The following is a 20,544-nucleotide window of genomic DNA, read 5'->3' on the forward strand; positions in this document are numbered from 1 at the left end:
CATATATCCATCCACACACAGAGAAGGGAGAAGAAACAGAGAATGAGAGACAATGGGGAATCATGTGAGCCCATCCGGCCTCCTCCAAGACAAGTAGAGCCACCTGTCGAACCACCTCTATTCAATGTGCCATTTGCTATTAGTATGAGTCGAGTTGTTAGTCCAATTTGCGCGCACGCACAACGGCGTCACAAGCATCCACATAGGAGGGAACAAGGGACAGGGATGGTGCGCAGTAGCCGCGGCGTCCGATTCGACGGGAGTAACAACGCGGGGAGGGTGGCCTTGCGTGGGGATTGTTTGGGGAGGGTCTTGATTTAGCCTGGGGTTGGGTGTTCTTCTTCCGAGGTTATTCTCGTGTGTGTTCTGTGGCCTTGTTGGTGGAACTTGGGGCTTGTGTGTCTGGTATTACGGAGAAAAGGGGAGGAGAGACGACACAGGAGGGCAGCGTGTTTGTGTCTTAGTTGATGGAGGCAACGACTTACAGCATTGATGTGCATCATGCAGCACTGCACACGAGTAGTCACCTTTTCCAACTCACTCATGCATATATTACAATGCATGCAGATTCATCGGCAGTTTGTCCCTTGTTTGTTCGTGTACCACGTCGGGAGAGGGCTCTCTTCTTGCATGTTACCGTGTTTTTTGTCGATTCTCATGTGATGTGGTTTGATGCTGGCCTGATTCCAGCTGGCGATGCGACAACAATCGTGTGATGCGGTTACATGCCCGTATTACGTGCAACCACTGCACCTCTTCGACATCCTTCGAATCACATCCTCTTTCTTATTTTTGTTTCCCCTTTTTGTGTGTGACGGAGTGTAACGAGATGTGCAAACTTTTCCCTTTTTTTTTAATTACTTCAATTTTTTTTTCCATTCCTTTTTTTTTTTTTTTTGTTGTTGGCTTTGGACGTGGATAATTTGTCAATTCAGGTGAATGCCGCCAATTGCCGACTCCCGAACTTTACCGCAACCGGGCGTCCATCAACTTCCTGATAGCCGAAGACAGCTTCCTTACAACATCACCAACCAAAAAGGAGACTCACGATTCAGAATCAGGGCCGCTTAGTTCAGCATCTTCTATATCCAAAATCAGTCAATGCTGCGGCAATCCCTCACCGCCATGCCTCTGCCGCCTCTCGATCCATAACGGCCCTCGATGCGCCGTCCCAACTCCGCCGACGTATCCCACGTCCTTTTCCAGATCCAGCCCCTTGATGAGCCCAAGCGGCTTGGGCACCAGCTCAGGGCTCTTGACTGCCTTGTACTCCCCTTCCTCTCCCTCCTCCTCCTCCTCCTCCTCTTCTTCTTCTTCCTCATCACCATCATCATCATCCTCCCCCAGCAGCGGATACTTGTCCACCCAATCCTGCCAAACCTCATCGCACTGCTCCCCTCCCCGACACGACACCCTCTCAAAGCACCTCTCCCGATCCATCAGCCAATACTGCAGCAGCACCCCCGACAGCATATCCGCCACTCGCCAGCGCCCTCCCCACGCCCACCCGCGTCGCCGCATGTGTCGCCCGTCGTGTCGCCGCCACAGCTCGGCCGTCAGCAGGAAGCGCATGATGCAGCCCTCGTGCGTCCACGGGAGCGGCTTCTCGCCCCCCCAGTGCTGCAGCTGATGATCGGGCTGTTGTGGGGGACAGCCTTGCAGCGTCCGGTGGACGAGCTGCTCCGTGAACGCGGCGTCGGACTTTGCTGCCGTGTCAAGCGACGCGAGGATGGCGCAAAAGGGGGACATTGTGGCGGAGAGCATGTCCCGGAGGCGCGATTCCGCGGTGAAGCTCAGGTCGTTCTTGTCGCAGAGGCTTCTGAAGTCGAGATACGCCGCCCTGACCGGCGGCGAAGCGGCAAACGCCTCAATCGACTGCGCCCTGAGCAGCGCCTCGCTCTGCTTCTTCTTCTTCTCCTTCTTCTTCTCCTTCTTCTCCTCCTCCTCCTCGTCGAAGGAGGAGGAGGAAAAGGAGGGCCACATCCGCGTGCCCGCCAGATACGCAAAGTCCGTCAGGATGTCTCGTACCGGGATCCCGTCCACGCTACGCTCGTTGTCGCCCAGCAGGAAGACGGGCAGGAAGCGCGGACTCGTGGCGAAGACGTTGCAGCAGCGCAGCAGACAGTCGTCGTTGCCGCAGAGGGTGCGCGAGGGACGGGGCCGGCCCTGGGCGTAGTGCTCGGCCTGGCGGCGGCGTTCGTCCCGGTCGCGGCGGCGGAGGGTGAGGCGGACGGGGCTCGGGGGGGAGGAGGAGATGCGGCCGCTGTGCTTGTCCATTGGGACGGCTTTGGACGAGGTAGGTGTTTTATCTGTAAGAGCCGTGAACGTAGAGTTGTATCCCTTCTCCGCGGATTTGTGAGGCTTCATCTAGCTTGCTTTATAACGTCTGCAGAAACCGCCACGTTGGGAGGCGACGGGGGCGGGCGTGGACATGACGGGACCGGATCCGGATCCGGAAGCTGTGCGCTTTTGCGTGTGCGGCGACAAGTAAAGCCTTGGAGTTGTCAACTGGCTGCAAACGAGACGCTCTGATGTAACGGGATGAACGCCGCCTGTTGTAATCCTGGAGCGAGGTGAATGAGCATTGAGCAAGAAAGAGGAGAGAAACGGAGTAGAAGGTGTTGTGTAAGGTGAGGCCGGATGGCGCAGACTAAGAACCACCACAGTCATTTCCCCTCGAACCTTATTTCCACGGCGACGTTCAGTGACGAGAGTTTCTGCAAGGGCCCGATGCAAAGTTGGGATGAAGAATCGCGAGTGGCATTCAGACGGACAAAGTGACTCGTGGTCTGTCCGGTTGAGGAGCTTGACCTTGGTTGATCAGGCTCATTCACTTGCCTATCCGGATACCAGCCACGGCGGGATTGAAATTGAAGAAAGACGCATTCAACTATGCCATTAGCTATTCTCAAGCAAACAGAAGGGTCCCAAGGAAAAAAAAAAAAAAAAAGCATCACCACAAATACCCCCTACACTTGCGGCTCCCGCACAAACACTTTGCCATCTCCCCATGCGCCTCCACGCCCCCCAGATTCTCCGTCACCCCATCCACGTAGTCAAACGTCAGCTCCTCCCCCCGGGGGATATCCCTGATGGCAAACAGCGCCAGGTCGTGGATGTGCTTGTCGGCGTGGTCGCCGACGCGCGCAAAGATGCGCAGGTTGGGCTCGCACGAGTGGTTGATGAAGCGCGTCGGCCCGGAGAGGAACTCGCCGTCGACCTCGAGGGGCGGGCCCTTGAGGCGCGCGTCCAGCGAGTCCGGGTCGGTGAACTTGTCGAGGGCGAAGAGGTAGACGTCCTTGCGCTGGGAGACGGCCGAGGCGGCGCGGCGGCGGTCGGCCTCGGCGGAGGTGATGATTTCGCCGTAGTAGCGGTCGACGAATTGGCCCTTTTTGATGGCCGCCTGGGCGTGGACTCCTGGGCGGATGCTTAGTGCATGTGTTCTTTTTCGGAATCTATATGCTTCGAGAAAGAAGACTCACCCCATCCCCTGTCGGGGGTGCGGAAGATCTGCAGCGGGACGGTTCGCCCGCGCTCAACCACCCGGTTGGGACAGCTCATTGAGCACGAGCAGCCGGCGTGGCACTCGTACAGCGGCTCCTTGGAGCTGAGCATCTTGGACCTCAGCAGGCCGGCCTTGGCCCCGTGCGAGTGATATGCATACGCCTTTCTCTTGGTCCTGTCCTTGCTCACAGCCACCGCCTCGTGTCCGTCCCCGTTGAGCTGGTTGGCGATGCGATGGCCGTCGTCGTCGTCCTCGTCGCTGTCGCTGTCCTGGTCGTCCAGGTCGGCGAGGCACAGGCAGCCCATGTACTGGCACGCGGCGTCGGACTCGCAGGCGCAGCCGCTGCGGAAGCTATCCTCAGCGGGCTCGACGCCGGGGCGCAGCACCATGCGGTCGACGAAGCGGAAGTTGGGCGGGATGACGGCCTGGTCGACCTCGTTGACGATGGTGACGGGGACGGTCTTGTGCGTGGGAAAGGCGCGGAGCTGGCAGAAGTGGCAGGATTCTCTTTGAGATGCGTATTCCTTGCTTATGGTCAGCATGTTTTTTTTTTCTTTCATCATGCGGTCCTTTGTTGTGAGTTGTTCGACGTACCGGCTGGTCGTGGAAGAAAAAGTGCTGTCTCGTGACGGCCTCCATGGTTGACTTGCTCACTTGATGGAGGCGCCTGTGATGATGATTTTTCTTATGAGATGGGGTAACTGGTCATTAATCATGACCTCTTCGATTTTGCTGCAGTATATTATGGCTGTTCAATGTGAAATTTGTAAGAGTTCAAGACGCGGCAGCACGGCATTCACATCAACGAGTGAGGACGCGTTATGAGAATGAAGCAGACGTGAGATGGCCAAAGGAGCAAACCCTGCCAGATGGCCGTGGTTCTGGCCGAGTTGAGACAAAGGCCTACCCTGGAGCTGCCGGTGGGTTACCGGGGAAAAGTGGCCAACCCGAGTCGGTCAACTTCTTTTGCTTCTATAACACCTGGTTCGCCAGCGAGGCGACTAGATTTACTGGATGTCAAATCTATCTGACTATGCACGCCAATTGCGCGTGAACACCTTTATCTGCTCTGAGATGAGATGAAGCCGTGAAGTGGCAATCTGTAGTTCTACCGGTTGTACCCTCGTATCAGATGCAGGACCCAACTTGCGCTATTCGTCAACTTGACATATTGCCGGGTCAAGCGTACGCACTCACAGAGGAGATCCCGCCCAATTCCGTTCCTGCACAGCCCGAACCAATGATTAACAAAAGGAGCTCAGCCGAGCAGCTTCTCGTCGCCGCCACACCGGCTGGCTAGAAGCATCATCCATCCATCCTCTCGAACTTGGAAGCTGTAGCGCCAACGCCATTTCTCCACTAGCTCCCTGGAGCTTCAGCGGGTTCAGTGGACCTCCTTCAGTGGGCTTCGCGTGCAGTCCCCGCTGTAACTGCAGAGGGGTCTCACCTTAAGCTTTACCGGCCTGGGCTGACAAACGGTTCGGTTCGCTTGAGCGTTGCCTTGCATCTCATTTGTCGCAGCTGACAAGCACGTGTAAATGGCAAATCACGGACACTCTTGATCCTCTTGCATTGTGCATATTTCCCTCTTCATTTGCCTTCGGTCTCGTTGCAGTCTCCAAACTACCTTGAACAAACAGATAGTACCTACTTGCCTCCTGCTACTGCCCTTTCCCTTCCACCGCCATGTTTCGAGTGTGATCCCATCTCCTTCACCAAGTACATACGCAGCCAACCGGACTTGGTCCTCCTCCTCAGTTCCCCCGAACTCCGGCCCTCCATCCTCGAGACGCCTCTCAACACACTTCGGCTCGACATCCAAGCCAGAACCGCACCAAGATAAGCCTCGTCTTCTTCCCTCCACAGCCACGCACTGTTTGCGCTGGTGCGCGCCAGTCAGCGGCGCCGCTTCCCGGCCAGCTTCCCGGCCAGCTTCCGGCCAGCCAGCTTGTCGAACTGCGAAACCACACAAACGCTCGCTTTCATTTCGTCATTGCAATCTCCCACCTACACAAACCTAGACCCTGTCTCGAGGCAGCTCAGAGAAGAGAGAAAGGCGACGGACAGCGGCGAGCTCGAGAGAACTGCACGTGGATTCGCAACGCCACCTTCACCTTCACCGTCACCTCACGCCCAGCTTTCAATCCTCTCCAGCGCTTCCTTTAGTCTCTTGTCTTCTGTTCTGGCATCCTTCAGCCAGACCTGGTATGGCGTATGGTCGCCGCCTTGTTGCGACGCGCTGCCCTTCTGCCCACCAGCTGAGGCCCGACATCTGACATACGAAGAACCGGATTCATCCATCCCATACATACAGGCGGCGACATCATGGTGCGCTGCTCCCCAGCTGTCCCTCAGTACCCTCCTCTCGCCCGCCTCACCGGTGTACATGCTGACGATGCGTCTCGCAGGGCTGCTGCTTCTCTCATTCCGCGGGTCCCAACTCGCCTTATCCCGGAGGCGTCCCCGATGCCTCCTCGCGCGCCGTCAACCCGCCGCCCCTGAGCCTGCCCGAGGGCCTCCTCTCCGGCAACCCGCCAGCCGCCACCCTGGGCCATCGCCCTCGCCGCCGGGACCCGCGCCCTCTGGACCAGCACATCAACAGGCCGCTGCGCCGCCACCAGTGGACGTCGGCGCAGACGTGGACCCGCCGCGACATCGACAGGGAGCGCGCCGACTTCTTCGACACCAGGGTCGTCTGCCGGCCGGAGATCTGGCAGACGCTGCACGCCGCGCTGCACGTCCTGTGGGAGTCGACCCCGGACGACGCCGCCGCCCTGGCCACGGCGCAGTCCATCCTCACGGCCGCCGAGATCTCGCTGCCGACCGGCGACCTTGCCCAAGGTGCTTACGATGCCCTGGGCAACCTGTATGCGCTGCCCGAATGGGTCGTCTCCGACCCGGAGAACCTGGGCGACGAAGACGGGGATCCGGACGCCAAGGGCGACACGACTGCCGGCGAGGATGACGACGACGAAGACTCGGAGAGGAGGCGGGAGGAGAAGGGAAAGGGGGTGCTGGGCGAGGTGGAGATGGTGCCCCTGTGCGCGCGGCTGAGCGAGACGGGCATGGACATCAAAGTCTCCGTGGCCAAGAAGGACAATGTACGGAGTGTGATTCGGAAGATTACAGAGTCGTCATCGGTGAGGCTCCTTGGATTCCTCATTGACTTCCGGTACTGGTCAGCTAATACTTTGCTCACAGCTTCCTGCGGACAAGAAGATTCGCTTGGCCTACATGGGCAAGATGCTCAAGGAGAGCCATTCCCTCGAAGCCCAGGGCTGGCACGCCGGGCACGTCATAAATGCCTTGGTGTTCAACCGATGACCAACGCCCTCCTCCTCCTACTCTTCCTTTCACCCATCACCTCCAACGCCTTGAATCCTACTACCTTGACACATTCCCTCTTCTCACCTCGTATATAACGTCTTTTTTTTTCTTTCACCTCTGGATAATACCCCACATCTATGTCTTGTCGTGTCCTTCATCGAGGCTCGAGAATGGAGTTGTAACGGCGCATTTCTCTGATTTCGCGAGGTATTTCTCTTTTTTCAACATTTCTCTCCTTTTAAACCCTTTTAATGTCTTTTTTTTTCCTTCTCGACGCAAGAAGCGTTTCTATATACCCCATATCACACAATAAAATGCACATTCTGCCTGTGCCACAGTACATATCGCGGCGAACGGGGGGGGCGGGGGGGGGCAAGCTGAAGGGGGGGAAAGTCGGGAGCTGGCGGATGTCATCAGATCGAATTCTGATGACGAGGAGCAACGAAGGGGACCAGATAAGATGGGATTAGGCTCGACTTTTTCGTTGTTGCTATATGAAGGAACTGATTTATCTTTCAAAAGGCTATGTGGTCTTCAATGTTTGGGAAACGGGATAACGATCCTCTGAGGAGTTATTACGTCCATGGACGGGGGGGTTTTCTGCATGTTAATGCGAGCTTACCATCTGTAGATGGTCAAACAATCTTGAAAAGGAAATAGCAGGAAAGAGAAACAGATGAGGAAGTGGATCTTGTCGAGTGCTTTTGTAGATATGTTGGCTATATATTTTCACATTTGCCATCTTTCCCATCATGGCCTTTTGCACATTCCCCCCCCCTTTCTTCCCTCTCCAAACCCTCTCTTGCACCAGTCACCGAAACACATCATGTAGAAACTACTCACTTGTTGAATCTTTTTGTTTAGCTCCATTGCAAGTTTCCACCCCCCTCCCAAAGCCGTTGTCTCGTTGAACACGTGTAATCTGAGCATCCCCATGCCGCCATCTAGCCATGTCTACACACACACTTCCCTCAAAAACACGCGAAGAAAAGAGGAAGAGGAAGAGACATATATGTGAAAAGAAAGGAATTCGTAAAATTATATCTAGTTTTTTGGGTAATCCGCGCGCACGTCTCTTGGCTTCCGTTCCGACATCTAAGCGGTCGAGCCGATCTTATTAAGGCCCTTTAGTGAGCCCAGACTCAGCGCCAGGCCTTGCGATCTACTTCTTATCCGCACGAAGCCTGTGATGGGGCCGTCCTCGCCCTCCTTTTCGATGCTCAGGTTGGCCAGCGCGTCCTCGCCTGCAAAAGAGAGTTAGCAACGGGTCCTTGTCCAAAGACGTCTTTGAACAGCTTCAAGCGTGGAATGTACTCACCAAATACACTGCGAGCGTACAGGTTGGCGCTCAAAAACTGGCAGTCTCCCTTGAGGCTGGCCTCGGGCGTCAGGCAGTTCATGTTGGTGCAGGCCATGAGCTGGTCCAGGAACTCGCGCAATGACTTGGCCTTGGAGTTGATGTTGACCTTGTTCTCCCACTCAAACTCGGTCCACATCGTTCGGAACTGCGTCTCGGTGCACGTGGCCGGCTGGATGTAGTCCATAATGTCCACGTGCAGGTCGTTCAGAATGACAACATTGGTGTCGGTCGAGTGCGCGCCGTCGTACACCACGTTGCCAAAGATGACGCCCGTGTCTGTTGACGACACCTTGATGGTGCACTGCACGTTGTGGAAGTCGTGGGGTCCCAGGTTCTGCGTGGTCGGTCGCTCGACAACCTTGAGGTCGCCGAGAGTGGCAAACTCAACCGACAGGTTCTGGAGGGTATCGGTCGTCTGGTTGACCAGCAGCACGTCCAGGATAATATCGAACTGGTGCACTTTGACGTACGCCTCGGCGTACACGGGGTCGGAGAAACCGGTCAACTGTACAACGCGGCTGAGCTTGGACGTGAGGTCCTCTGCGCCCCCCTCGCCACCGGTTGCCCTCTCCAAGTCCATCTCGATCTCGTCCAGGCCGTCGGTGGCGTTCTTCTTGGACAGCTGGCGAATGGGAATCACGTCGTCGACCTGAATGGCCGTCTTGGCCTTCTCCCGAGCTTCCTTGGCGGCGCGCTTGCTCTCCTCGACCTGCACCATCGCACGGAACGCCTTGCGCGTATCGTCGAGCCAAACCTCCTCCAGCTCCTTTCTCTGTGTGAACTCTGCAAGGGAACGCACACACGCCATGATTCGGTCAACGGAATCCTCGTCAATCGGTGCCTTGACAAACTGAGACTGGCCGACTCGGATGATGGAGATCATGATGAGCATGGCCTCTGCCTTCAGGGCGTTGGTTCGAGCATGCTCGGCTGAAATTTCCGAGTGGCGCATAACCAGCTTCACCAGCGTTGAAGACAGAACCGTTGATAGATAGTAGTCGCCATCGAGGATGAGCTGTCTCAGGGGCGGCTTCTGGGCGGCCTTGACGGCCTCCAGCTTGGCGGCGGCCGAAGACTGGCTGGTGAGCGCAGTCTCGGTCGCATAAGTGCCGTCGGCGAGCACCTTGCGGGAACCAGTGGGCGCTGAAGGCTTGGAGTGGCCGTTGGCCTGATCATCCTTGTTGTCATCGCCGTCCTGCTCTTCCAACAACCTCTGCTCCGACGCCACGATGGGAATCTCTCCCAAGCTGGCTCGGATACCCTTCCAAGCATCTCGAATGTCCTTCTCTTCCAGCGAGTACTCTCCGATGATCCACAGGATACCGCGATAGACCTTGCCAGCCCGCACTTCGCTGAGGGTGGAGACGAGGCGGTGGACAATCTTGGTTCGGAGCTCGGGGAACTTCTCGACAACCTCCTTGACGAAATTGATGACATCGACGGCAGAGGTGTTTGTGAAATCGGCGATAAAGTCCATGAGAAGCTCCACCACGCTGGCGGCCACCTCGGAGAATTTGATGGCGCACTGGTGGATGGAGTGGATGAGGAGGGATCGGTATTCGGTGTTCTTCTCATACTCTTGGTCGACCGTCTTGGACAGTTCCTTCTTCAGCAGCAGCACCACCTCTTCGACGTTCTTGCTGGAGACCATGGCCAGGGCCAGCTCGAGGGCCTTTTTGCGGACGTCAATGTCTGTGCTGCTGAGGACCCGGAGGATCTCCATGACCAGGTCGTCGAGGACGCCCTCATTCTTCTGGCGCAGCTGATCGACCCGGTCGAGGACAATGAGCTTGACGTTGTTGTCGGCCTCCTTGATGCTCAGCTCGATGAACTTGGAGGCGGCAGCCTTGACGGCAACAGGGTTATTTGTCAGGGCCGTCAGCGACGATGCCGCCTCGTAGACGACCGTGGATGCGCCGGCCTCCAAGAGGTCGAATATTAATCGCAGGTATCGAGCCTATCTCTGTCAGCTACTGGCGAGGCTAGTCTTGCAAGAGCCATACCTTGTTCTGCGAGTTCTGGACAGCGTCCTTGCGGATAAACTCCAGCTCGACCAATTGCAGCAACTCCTCTGCATTGGGGATTCCATCAAAGACAGAGCTGAGATATAGAAGAGCGGCATCGTGGTTGATGCTGGCGAGCGCTGCGAAAGCGTTCCTCTTGCATGTGGCGTCGGTCTCGCTCTCCAGGAATGTCGCAATCAGCTCCGCGGCGTCGGGAATGAGAGAAGGCGAGTGTGTGTAGATGGATGACACCGCAAAGACGGCGTTTTTCCTGACGTATGCATGTCGGTGCTCGAGGCAGGATCGCGCTGAGGAAAGGAGAGGCTCGATAAGCTCTGCCTCCCTGAGCTTGCAGAGGAATCGCAGGGTATTGCCTCGGATGTATTCGTTGGGGTGCTGCAAGTCGTTTCTGATGCCGTTGCTGCGGGGTGGTCAGTCGGCCCTCAGTCGTACGAATTGGCTCACGACAAGTGCCAATGGCAATTGAACGGCTTGACTAACCAGACTAGAATCATCTCCTGCTTCAGTTTGCCAGCAGAGTCGAGCTTGGGGCATATCTCGTAGTAGAAGTAGAGGAGCTTCTTCAGCGGCTTGTACTTGGAAGGCATGACGAATCGGATAATGTGCATGAGCAGCGACGGCATCGGGTCTCCGTTGAGCATAATGGTTAGGATACGCTTCATGGTGTCGACCTTGCTCTCGTCGGTGCCCTTCTCCAGCTGCATGCGCAGATCGGAGAGCGAGGGCACGTCCGAGGCATTGTCCTGGTGCACCAGGCTGTACGCGTGCTCCAGGAACCCAGACATGGTGGCCGGCTGTGTGATTCGGGGCGTTCGGGGGCGCACAAGGAACTCGGAGAAGCTGTGAGAGATCTGGCTCGGCGGGACTGCGTCGAAGCAGCGGCGGTGGGGGGTAGACGAGGAGGGATAAGGGGCCTCAAGAGAGCGCGGGAGGAGCGTCGAGTAGCGGAGAGCTCACCAGAGCCATGTGCCGGAGAGTCGCTACCGCACCAATTGCAGGGCTCGAGCAGCCAGAGTCGCGGGAGGGAGCGTCGAGAGAGGCGGGCGACTGGGGGAGTGATGCTGCTGTTGGGCTGCTTCAAGACAATCTGGCTCTTTAACTGGCGATGGCTCGCTGGCACAAGGTGGCACTAAGCAGCAGTTGGAGCGACGCGTGGGGGCTCACGTGACGGATCTGGTGCCTCAAGTGCAGCAAGTTGGTGTTCGTTAGAGGCAGGGACTGGCTCACCGCCCGCTGCTTTCTGCCGCGCCCCACCATCCAGTGACGAAGCTGGCCTATGAATGAGTTCGAACTTGCTCCAGCCTCGCGACAGACCTGGGTGCAACTCGACACGGCCTCAACAGCAGAGATGGCGACACCAAACGACCAGTTTTACATCCGCTACTAGTAAGAGAGAACCCTTTGCAAGTCTCTACAACAATTGCTGAGTTCAGCTACTGATTCTGCGCTCAGCTCGGGCCACATGGGCCGATTCGGCCACGAATTCCTGGGTACGCCAACCACATCGGCAGCCGTCCACCGAGGCTCAACGTTACTTCTCCTCTCGCGGTTTGATTACTGACGTTTACGGCAGAGTTCGACTTCCGCGTCGTCGGAGATGGCCGAAGCGCAGTCGCCCGATATGCCAACAACTCGAACTACAGGAACGACAGCCTGATCCGGAAAGAGAGTAAGGAGACACCACTGCCGACACCGACGACATTGCTCAAAGAAAGAAATGGAAACTGATTGCTGGGCCATAGTGTGTGTCAGCTCCGCGGTCATCGACGAGATCAAGCGCATTGTCAAGCAGAGCGAAATCATCAAGGAAGACGACTCCAAGTGGCCGCAGAAGAACAAGGACGGTCGCCAGGAGTTGGAGATTAGATTGGGAGGCGATCACATTTCGTTCGAGGTGCGTTCTCCCGAAGAACAGAAGGGCAGTGACATGCAAGGCTGACTCCTCGACAGACGGCCAAGATTGGATCATTGGTTGATGTCACCGAGTCCGCCGACCCCGAGGGCCTCCGAGTGTTTTACTACCTTGTGCAGGACCTGAAGGCGCTTGTTTTCAGTCTGATAGCGCTCCACTTCAAGATCAAGCCAATCTGAGTTGGCATGGCATGCTGGAGACAGAGGCAGAGCAAGTTATGATACCCTTCGCCTTAATGAGGCATCGGCGGTTCGCATGGCGATGGATAGACGGTAGCGTCGTGCGCGGCAAGATTTCCAGGTCTAGGGTGGCGCGTGGGCATATTCAAAAGCAGCTCATTGAATCACCAGCAGCAGCAGCTACATGCGGATACCATGAGCGATTCTGTGAATCAGCATATCTGGAACACAGCTAAAAGGGGACTTGGAATGACTTTGTTGGGGCGTTTAATAAGGATAATCATTTGCCATGGCATTCTCTTTACGTCGGATTCCACGACTTGAACAAAGTAAGCGCTATCAGACCTGTATTTTAGTGACACAGTAAGACGCCCATGATCCAGCACGGAAGCCATAGACTGGCTGCATTACTCGGATGCAAACCATTGAGTGCGACAGCCCCTTGCCTTGCCTCACGGTTAGACACCGAACCGAACCTTGAGCAAGCCATGATCTGATAGCAAGCGTGTTTGACAACTTGGGTGGGACTTGGGCTGCATCTTCAAGTTCTTTCATGTTGTTTGATCCACATCCAAGTGTGGTGGCTTGCTTGTCACCGTCAGTGCGGTAAGGTGGTACTCGGTATCATGTGCTGTGCCACTGCAGTAAACGAGAGTCAATCTAGTTGCGACTTTGTTTCAGCTATGCTATGACAAGGTATTTCCGGCATCGACTTATTGTTCTCTATGCTGATCCATACCAATATCTACAACCAATTCATTGTGTAAGGTAAGGTATCCAATCATCTGGCTACCGTTCTAGCAATCGAAATGTCTGCTGCCCAACCGTGCAACAAGTACAAGTACATCGCAATATGTGCCGGCCTTCCAAGCTGCCGCTAGCTCCTCCGCAAAATCGCATCTCCATCCCATCTCACCTCTGGGTTTGCCAAGTAGCCGGTACACCCACGTGTTTGCCCCAGCTTCCCCAACCCAGCTTTAATCATCTGCGTTGACAGAGGTGACACTCGCTCCTCTCCCCAGTACCCTTCGTCACGACGACTGTATCCAAGGTCGGCATGGCATGATAGCTTGTGTGTCCAGCAAGGCACAAGCACATCCGGACCATCACTTGAACTTACAAGTACCCCATACCTGGCGCCGTCCCAAGTGGGCGCGGGCAGCCCGCTGTATCGGGTACTCCGTTCGCCGCCTTTGGCTCCCGTCTTCAGCGAACCATGCGCCTCTGCACTCTGGACTCTTCAGCGCCCAACTTCCAGGATTTGCCTCCCGAGGAAAAGCCATCCATCCCAATCTCATCCAGCCGTGCTGTGGCTTTTCCGCGCCCAATCTCTCCGCTGATCCGCCTCTTGTCGCCATCGCCTCACGTCTCCCGTCTCTGTGGGTTTTGACAGCGAAATGCACGCTGCGTGCCATCCCTGAAGACCCTCGTCCCGGCCTCGTGGGTCGTCCTTGTCCTTGTACTTGTACGTTGTGCTGCTCCGGAGCCTTAATCACCGCCATCCTCCCGCTCGAATCGCAACTCGATCCGCTCTCGGACTGAAACGGCCCTCATCACGTCGACGCGGGCTGAAGAATCATCATCATCTTGAATTAGCGATCCGCGATCGAAAGCCAATCACGACATTGGCACAAGATATTTCTTTTGTCTTCGTTTTCCCCCTTCCGCTGTTGCGCATTTCCTGCTCTTTCCTCGCGGCTTCCTGCACCAGCCTTGCCTGCCACGAACCGAACCGGCGCTTCTGTTTTGTCCTCGCCCACAGCTCCAACAATGCCAACTCCCTCCTCCAATCCGCCTCCGGACCAATCCTCTCCGCCTCCCTACGGTTTCTCGTCATGTCCTGAGGATCAGCCGCACTTGTCTCGATCCTCCCGGCTGGCACAAGACACCACGCGACCGACGTCAGACATGGAGACCAGCCAGAGCCCATCCACAAGCATTGCCTCGACAGCTTATGCATCCGAAGCAGCTCGCGACGGGCCTGCAGCGGAAGACAGAGTATTCATCGACGGCCGGGCGCCTGCGGGGGGCTCTCCCATGGACACCACGTCTCCCCGACCGCCATCCAGCGGGACGACTGCCACATCTCCCACCCTGAGTGGGCGAGACGATAGCCTCAAGCACCAGGGGGCCGACACGGCCGATCGCCACAGCCGGGAGTCGTCCACCTTGTCTGGCCATTCGCACGTCGAACACCCGAGCCCCGTCCGACGCGAGCCCGACGCATTGGAGTGGTATGAAGAGGACGCATACGGCTCACCCGCCATGCCATCTGATTGCACACATCTACGAGTAAGGATACCCTCTACTATGATGCTGTGATGCTGTTTGGTAGAGTGATTGTTGGCAATGCTAACGCTGGATACAGAAAATCCCCATCTCACCGTCATCGTTCCTCCGCCCCGGAAGCAGGTTCCGCGGCACACAGCAATCCGAGAGACAAGTCTATGAAGTCCAGGTCGAGATCAAGCACGTCGACCTGCGCGAGTCTTTTCTCTGTGGCTACTTGCGTATCCAAGGTTTGTCGCTCTCGGCTCTGCATACTCTCCATTGCGTCATAAGCGGTACCTGGCTAACCAGCTTGACCCCCGCCGATAGGATTGACCGAGGACCACCCAACCCTCACCACGTACTTTGAGGGAGAAATCATTGGCACCAAGTACAACTTCTTCACCAAGCACGATGATTGGGGCGCCAACTCCAAGGTCGACCTGAGCCACTGGTCCAAGTTCGGCGCCTTCCGGCCGTACCAGAAGATGGCTCGCAAGGGGCCCGTTACCATCACTGACCTCGCACAACGAGACCACATCTTTATGCGGTGGAAAGAGCATTTCTTGGTGCCCGACCACCGGGTTCGAACAATTACTGGGGCCTCTTTTGAGGGCTTTTACTACATCTGTTTCAACCAGGTCAAGGGAGAGATTTCCGGCATCTATTTCCACTCCAAGAGCGAAAAGTAAGCCACCCCCTTGTCTCCTAAGCATCCTCTTATACCTTGATGGGGACAATGAGACCTAACTTCTCTGTGTGCAGATTTCAGCAGCTGGAGTTGAAGCATATTCCTGATCGGGGATGCTTCAGTGCCATGGAGTTTCGGTGATGATGTCAATGTTAAGTGGGGAGTTTCGCATGGTGGTTGACTTAATGAGTGGCGGGCGTTGTCTCGGGACACCAACGTCCAATAAGAACGGCTTCCTTTCCTTTTATTCCCTTTTCTTTTCTTTTCATCTTCGTTTTCTACTCTTTGACATATTTCCCAGTTTTGTTCTGTCTTTTTTGGGAGGATTGTTTATGGAAGTGGTGTTCTACGGGATACATAGCATGCGTGCAAGGAGCTCGGCTTTTTGAGTATAGGTACGTCGGGATGGCACTGCAAAAGGACTTTTTTTCTTTTGAAACCGAGAATCAGTATTCTAGGGCTGTCATGAAGGGTTGTTGAGGGACATTTTAAGCTAGGCATGAATGACGCGTGACGAACTATGGAATACAAGGGATTCTATGGCCAATGAACGATTATGAAAGGAGACTTGAGCACGAGATGCGGCCTTTTGTCATGTTGTTTCGCTCGCAACAGAAATGTGGCAGATTATGTGTGTTTTTTTTCAATTGATTCGGTCGTCTACCTATGATGCTTCAGCCTCGAATTTTCGAAAGTACCCTCGTCGGAAGGGATTAAGATCGTCTGCTGTTGTGCCTGTATTTGCAGCAGCTGCCTCCCGTCTCCGCTTCTCGTGTGCTTCTAGATCGGAGCTGGAGACTTTGGAATCAGGCAGCCGTTGATACGTGATTAATCTCCTTGACCCTGGACGAAAAATAACCAAGTCAGCATCATTACAAATTTGCGTGTCAAAAAAAACTTGAAGGGGGGGGTAAAGAGAGAAGTCGCATACACTTGTTAAAATTTTGGACGCAGACCACGACGACTTCGAGGCAAGGGTGCGTCGGGACGGGAATCTCCTGCTCCTCGTCGTTGGCGGTGGGCATCCAGAAGGAGAGGCGGCCGCCGTCGACGAGGGTGTCTGCGGCGAAGGCGAGGATGTCGTCGAGCATGGCGAGGAAGCTGTATGGTTTCTTGGGGGGGACGTAGTCTGGTGATCTATGTGAGGCCAACCGTTAGGTCAAATTCTTCTTCCTTTGCAATATACTGATTTGATCTGGGGGGGCTTTGAGGTTGGAGATGGACTTACTGCCATTCGTTCATGCCGAGCTCTATCAGCCATGTGGCGTTTTCAGGGTTCTTGAGTCCCAGGACCTTGAGGCCTTCTCTCACGCCGTAAGGGGGATCGCACACGATGCCGTCCCACGTCCGTCTCCGCCTGATGGGGGTGTTGGTGAGATCTGCGGAGAAGAAGCCGCCGAGCTGGGGCTTGAGCCCGTACTGGGCAAAGTTGCCCGGCAGGCTCTTGTTCTTGTTGTCGCCCTCGCCGCGCATGCTCCGGCCGTCAATGTCGCTGCCCCAGCCGATGGCGCCGAAATGGGCACACGCGACGGGGAACGAGCCGGTTCCGACAAAGGGGTCGTAGAAGAGCTTGCCGGGGCCGGCGAGGGCGATGTTGGCGGTGACGAGGGAGAGCTCGGCGTCCATGCTGGTGGTGGAGATGTAGCCGCGCTTCTTGAGGTCGTACTTGTGGATGACGTCGCGGGCCGAGGCGGCGACGAAGCGGCCGAGGCGGACCATGTCCGGGTGCTGGATCTTGAGGGGCACGCTGTTGAAGGGCCAGAACTCGAAGACGGTGAAGGTCTCGTCCGGGTTGGACATGCGGATGGGGCCGTCGAAGGGGAGGTAGCTGAAGGTGTCGATGATGGCGAGGCGCTCCTTGTTGGAGTGGGCGCCCTGGTAGGCGTCGACGACGAACTTGAAGGACGAGTCCTTGTATTGGGGCCAGAGGTGGGAGGTTTGGGACTGGATGATGGGGTGGAGGGCCGAGAGGGAGGGGGCGGTGCCCCAGAGCTCGTGTATTGAGTGGGCGAGGACGGAGCGCCGGAGGAGTTTCTTTGCGGCGTCGACGGAGGGGAGCTGGACGACGCAGAAGGGGGACTGGAGGTGAGAGGTGTGAGTATGTAGAGGTGATGAGGAGAGGGCATGGTGAGGCTGGACTTACTTGGGGGTCGTATTCTTTGATCTTGAGATTGAGGTTTTCGATGATGGCTAGGGCCTCGATCTCGGGGACTCTGAAGGATTCATGCTCGGAAGCAAACTTTATGAGAAAGTCCATCTTGAAGAATGCTCTATGATGAGTAACGCTCTTGTCTAGTTTGTCTTGTAGAGAACGCGATGAGTTTCAGGGTATCATGAAGCCAAAGACGATGGCTGTCTATATGAGAAGATCTAAGAAGAAAAGTTGCTGTAGGAGCCGTTGGCGCTTCTATTCGGACTGAATGAAAGTGATTTTTCTCTAGCACCTAGATTTGGAGTTAGCAATCATTGGACCATCCTGTGCCTATAAGGTATGTAGGTCCTGACTTACCAGAACTTCATACTATGTCATTTAAGAGAAGAAAAAGTCTATGAGAATTGTTTCTCCAGTCATCAGTGAGTGCATGTACATGGAAAGTGGTGGCCCCGCTACCGAGAAAAAAAGATGAAAGCGCCGAATCTCATTCGGCGGGATGCTTCTCAAAAGGTACATCGCGCTTGTACCCTGCGCTTCGTCTTTTTAACATGCAACTTAGCTTCTCCCTCTTAAACCGACACCATCTGTCAAGAAGCTGAAGCTTCAGTTGCAACATTTTACAAGTCTCATTTCTGTCTGAAGATAATCATTATTTGATAATACTCGAAAATGCGGCATCAAGCTCCTTCGATATACCAATCGCCAAAATGCTTCGTCACGTACGGCACCATGGGGCACGTCGACCCGAAGCAGCCCCCGAGCAAAGGCAAGCCGTGGACGGCCATTTCGGAACTCGACTTTGTCCACAAGGTGAGTCCGGCCTTTGAGCATACGCTTTGCCATATGACATTGTCTGTGATAAGGAGATTGCTGATCCACCTCAGGTTGACTTGATCATTCCACAGGACATATGCGACATCATTGTCCAGAAGCTGGCTGAGCGTGATTCGCCGGCCTATTACAGAGTCGTCATGACGCTGGGCCAGGTGCTGGAAACCAAGTTCCTCACTCAGTATATCAAATTAGGTGCGTCCAGGCGGCTTTGGTGTGCTGGATAGCAGCCATCTACTTGCGAGGTCCAATGCTGATCTGCATCAGGGAATATCATGATGCTCTCGGAAGGCAAAACGACTACTGGAAATCTCTTTACTCTTCGAGAGGGAATCCTGGACCTCTATCTCGACAGGGAGACGTATGAACGCGCTGGCCTTGAGGGAAAGCCCTACGGCATCAAGGGTGATCGAGGCTCCAAGCCCAGGTGGAGTATGTCATGAGTTGTCTCTGTCCATTTGCAGACGGGGTTGCTGATCCGTATAACAGAAGTATCATATAACATGAGGGAAGAGTCAATGCTGCACGGGAGAAAAAGGTTCGACAGATTGGCCTATGCATGCAAGCAGGTGTTGAACCAGCCCATGACGTGGCTTGTCTGCAACGCCGCCAGCTCTGGTGCGTCTTCGCCTTGATATATTTGCATTGTCCCCATTGTCCAAGTATATACAAGCTAAAAACTGTGCTAGCTATGAATGCAGATCTGCTGCAGAGTTTGAACGCGACGGAAAGAACGTCGTCGCCAAAGATATCCACAGACACCGGAATCAACCAGATTCCCCTCAGGGTACAGCCCGCCATCCTGGCACAGGGAGACCGCGAGGCTCTTGAATACTCCGCGACGGAAATTTACGAGTGGCTGTCACTTGTCCGACTGGAAAGCCCCCGCGTCGTGGCGGGAGACAACATTGACCCCTATCTCTCACGATATGCACCACCAGAAGCCGACGGCGCCGTGGCCCAGACACCAGTCTGTAAGCTGAGTTGGCAAGGTTTCCTCTCCTCGACCTGGCTACGGAGCCTCTTCATCGACATCATCACCAGCTGCCCGTCGCAGTCGTGGTTTGCGCTGAGCAGCACCACCTTCTCCCGCAATATCCTTGGCGGATGCAACGAGCTCACATTTCTGCGGCCGCCTGAGCGCTCGGGAGAGTTCCTCGTGTGGGAGATTAAAAGTCAAGACTGAAGAGAGACGGAGCTTAGGCTTGCTTAGACCGCACATTTCGCTCCTCGGCCAATCCTTGGTCGGACAGCGCCTCCTCTACCAGCTTGCGCAGATCCGCCTGGCCTTCTGCCGTATCAAAGTCCTCTCGCTGAGCCAATTCCTCGATTCGGCGGCGGAACTCGGGATCGACCTCGGCGGGGATATCCTGCGTCTCGTCCATGGTGCCGACGGTAACCTTCATGCCCTCGGGCGCATTCTTATTGAATTCGGCGGCGGTGGCCTCGAGCTCCTCACCAGCCTTTGCGGACTCCACGGTAGATAGATAGGCAGCGACTTCGGGAAAGTCGGCCTCCCCCTCAATCTTCTCTCTCGCCGTGAGCCCCTCCAAGCTTCTGTGCATCACGTCCACGCCCAGCTCGACCAGAGCCTTGGCGGCGTCGGGAGTCTCGACGACGAATAGCGCCGTCTCGTTGTCTTCGTCCTTGAGGTTGACGTCGACCTTGAATTCCTCGATCAGGGTCCGCAGCAGATCCAGATGGTTGTAGCTGGCGGCGGCGTGGACAAGCGAGTATCCATGTTCGTCCTGGGCCGATGCCAGCGCAGGCTTTTCTCGGAGGAGAGGCAGCAGCGCGGGGCTGTTGTCGGCTGCCAGCAGGAAAGGGTTTGACGACGCCATGGGGCAAATTGGATTTATGCGCGTGGAACAGCTTGACGGGAGAAGCTCTGGTTCTGCGAAGATGAAGTTGGCTGGTATGGAGGGGTAGAATTTCGCTTTGGAAAAAAATAATCTTGAAGTTGCCCCTCCCCCGCCATGACATTGGTTGCAGGTGACATGCATCGACCAATATCCAGGGCTGATTGATGCCTTGGGTCCCCTGTAACTCAGGGCCACGGACCGCTGTAGTGGGCATCTTCACTGCCCGAGTTCAGGGACCTTCAGGCGCCCTCAGGCGGCAACAGGCGATCTGCACAGGCCTGGATCTTTCGACTGCTGACCCACACGGCTCAGAGCTAAAATATTGGATTGAATCTCTCGTCATTATTGGGAGAAACCAAAACCTCGCCTCTCTCACCTCTTCAAAGGACTCATTCAAATCCTGGTCGATCGTCCCTTGCCGGGGTCTGTG

At 55.7% G+C, this 20,544-nt stretch overlaps 8 protein-coding genes across 8 annotated transcripts; 4 read left to right on the forward strand and 4 right to left on the reverse strand.

The window, feature by feature from the left end:
• Nucleotides 1-1,098: 1,098 nt before the first annotated feature.
• CCMA1212_005414 (uncharacterized protein) lies at nucleotides 1,099-4,172 on the reverse strand (the record flags this gene model as incomplete). Its single annotated transcript, XM_073702675.1, has 4 exons — nucleotides 4,100-4,172; nucleotides 3,483-4,029; nucleotides 2,991-3,417; nucleotides 1,099-2,263 (listed from the first exon to the last, which is right to left on the reverse strand). The coding sequence occupies exons 1-4, from the start codon at nucleotides 4,142-4,144 to the stop codon at nucleotides 1,099-1,101; spliced, it is 2,184 nt and encodes a 727-aa protein (XP_073559143.1). The 5' UTR covers nucleotides 4,145-4,172.
• Nucleotides 4,173-5,830: 1,658 nt separating this feature from the next.
• On the forward strand, nucleotides 5,831-6,829 carry CCMA1212_005415 (uncharacterized protein; the record flags this gene model as incomplete). The annotated part of the gene is made up of 3 exons (XM_073702676.1): nucleotides 5,831-5,833; nucleotides 5,914-6,645; nucleotides 6,707-6,829. 3 exons carry the CDS (start codon nucleotides 5,831-5,833, stop codon nucleotides 6,827-6,829), a joined length of 858 nt encoding a protein of 285 aa, XP_073559144.1.
• Nucleotides 6,830-7,927: 1,098 nt separating this feature from the next.
• CCMA1212_005416 (Coatomer subunit beta) lies at nucleotides 7,928-11,101 on the reverse strand (the record flags this gene model as incomplete). Its single annotated transcript, XM_073702677.1, has 4 exons — nucleotides 7,928-8,076; nucleotides 8,151-10,149; nucleotides 10,196-10,616; nucleotides 10,697-11,101. Coding segments are annotated over 4 exons (2,973 nt in total), but the record flags the coding sequence as incomplete, so codon positions are not given.
• A 463-nt stretch (nucleotides 11,102-11,564) lies between these two features.
• On the forward strand, nucleotides 11,565-12,307 carry CCMA1212_005417 (Protein mago nashi-like; the record flags this gene model as incomplete). The annotated part of the gene is made up of 5 exons (XM_073702678.1): nucleotides 11,565-11,602; nucleotides 11,669-11,706; nucleotides 11,790-11,885; nucleotides 11,959-12,110; nucleotides 12,167-12,307. The coding sequence occupies 5 exons, from the start codon at nucleotides 11,565-11,567 to the stop codon at nucleotides 12,305-12,307; spliced, it is 465 nt and encodes a 154-aa protein (XP_073559146.1).
• A 1,770-nt stretch (nucleotides 12,308-14,077) lies between these two features.
• CCMA1212_005418 (Glucose-induced degradation protein) lies at nucleotides 14,078-15,407 on the forward strand (the record flags this gene model as incomplete). Its single annotated transcript, XM_073702679.1, has 4 exons — nucleotides 14,078-14,599; nucleotides 14,676-14,826; nucleotides 14,906-15,263; nucleotides 15,341-15,407. The coding sequence occupies 4 exons, from the start codon at nucleotides 14,078-14,080 to the stop codon at nucleotides 15,405-15,407; spliced, it is 1,098 nt and encodes a 365-aa protein (XP_073559142.1).
• Nucleotides 15,408-15,930: 523 nt separating this feature from the next.
• Nucleotides 15,931-17,536, reverse strand: CCMA1212_005420 (uncharacterized protein; the record flags this gene model as incomplete). Its single annotated transcript, XM_073702680.1, has 4 exons — nucleotides 17,410-17,536; nucleotides 16,495-17,345; nucleotides 16,198-16,403; nucleotides 15,931-16,109 (listed from the first exon to the last, which is right to left on the reverse strand). The coding sequence occupies exons 1-4, from the start codon at nucleotides 17,521-17,523 to the stop codon at nucleotides 15,931-15,933; spliced, it is 1,350 nt and encodes a 449-aa protein (XP_073558826.1). The 5' UTR covers nucleotides 17,524-17,536.
• A 567-nt stretch (nucleotides 17,537-18,103) lies between these two features.
• On the forward strand, nucleotides 18,104-19,739 carry CCMA1212_005421 (uncharacterized protein; the record flags this gene model as incomplete). Its single annotated transcript, XM_073702681.1, has 6 exons — nucleotides 18,104-18,231; nucleotides 18,306-18,447; nucleotides 18,520-18,684; nucleotides 18,742-18,870; nucleotides 18,942-19,413; nucleotides 19,466-19,739. The coding sequence occupies exons 1-6, from the start codon at nucleotides 18,151-18,153 to the stop codon at nucleotides 19,737-19,739; spliced, it is 1,263 nt and encodes a 420-aa protein (XP_073558825.1). The 5' UTR covers nucleotides 18,104-18,150.
• On the reverse strand, nucleotides 19,452-20,093 carry CCMA1212_005422 (uncharacterized protein; the record flags this gene model as incomplete). The annotated part of the gene is made up of 1 exon (XM_073702682.1): nucleotides 19,452-20,093. One exon carries the CDS (start codon nucleotides 20,091-20,093, stop codon nucleotides 19,452-19,454), a length of 642 nt encoding a protein of 213 aa, XP_073558828.1.
• Nucleotides 20,094-20,544: the final 451 nt, after the last annotated feature.

This window comes from Trichoderma ghanense (assembly GCF_004382785.1).
Source record: "Trichoderma ghanense strain CCMA-1212 chromosome Unknown scaffold_5, whole genome shotgun sequence".
NCBI lineage: Eukaryota > Fungi > Ascomycota > Sordariomycetes > Hypocreales > Hypocreaceae > Trichoderma > Trichoderma ghanense.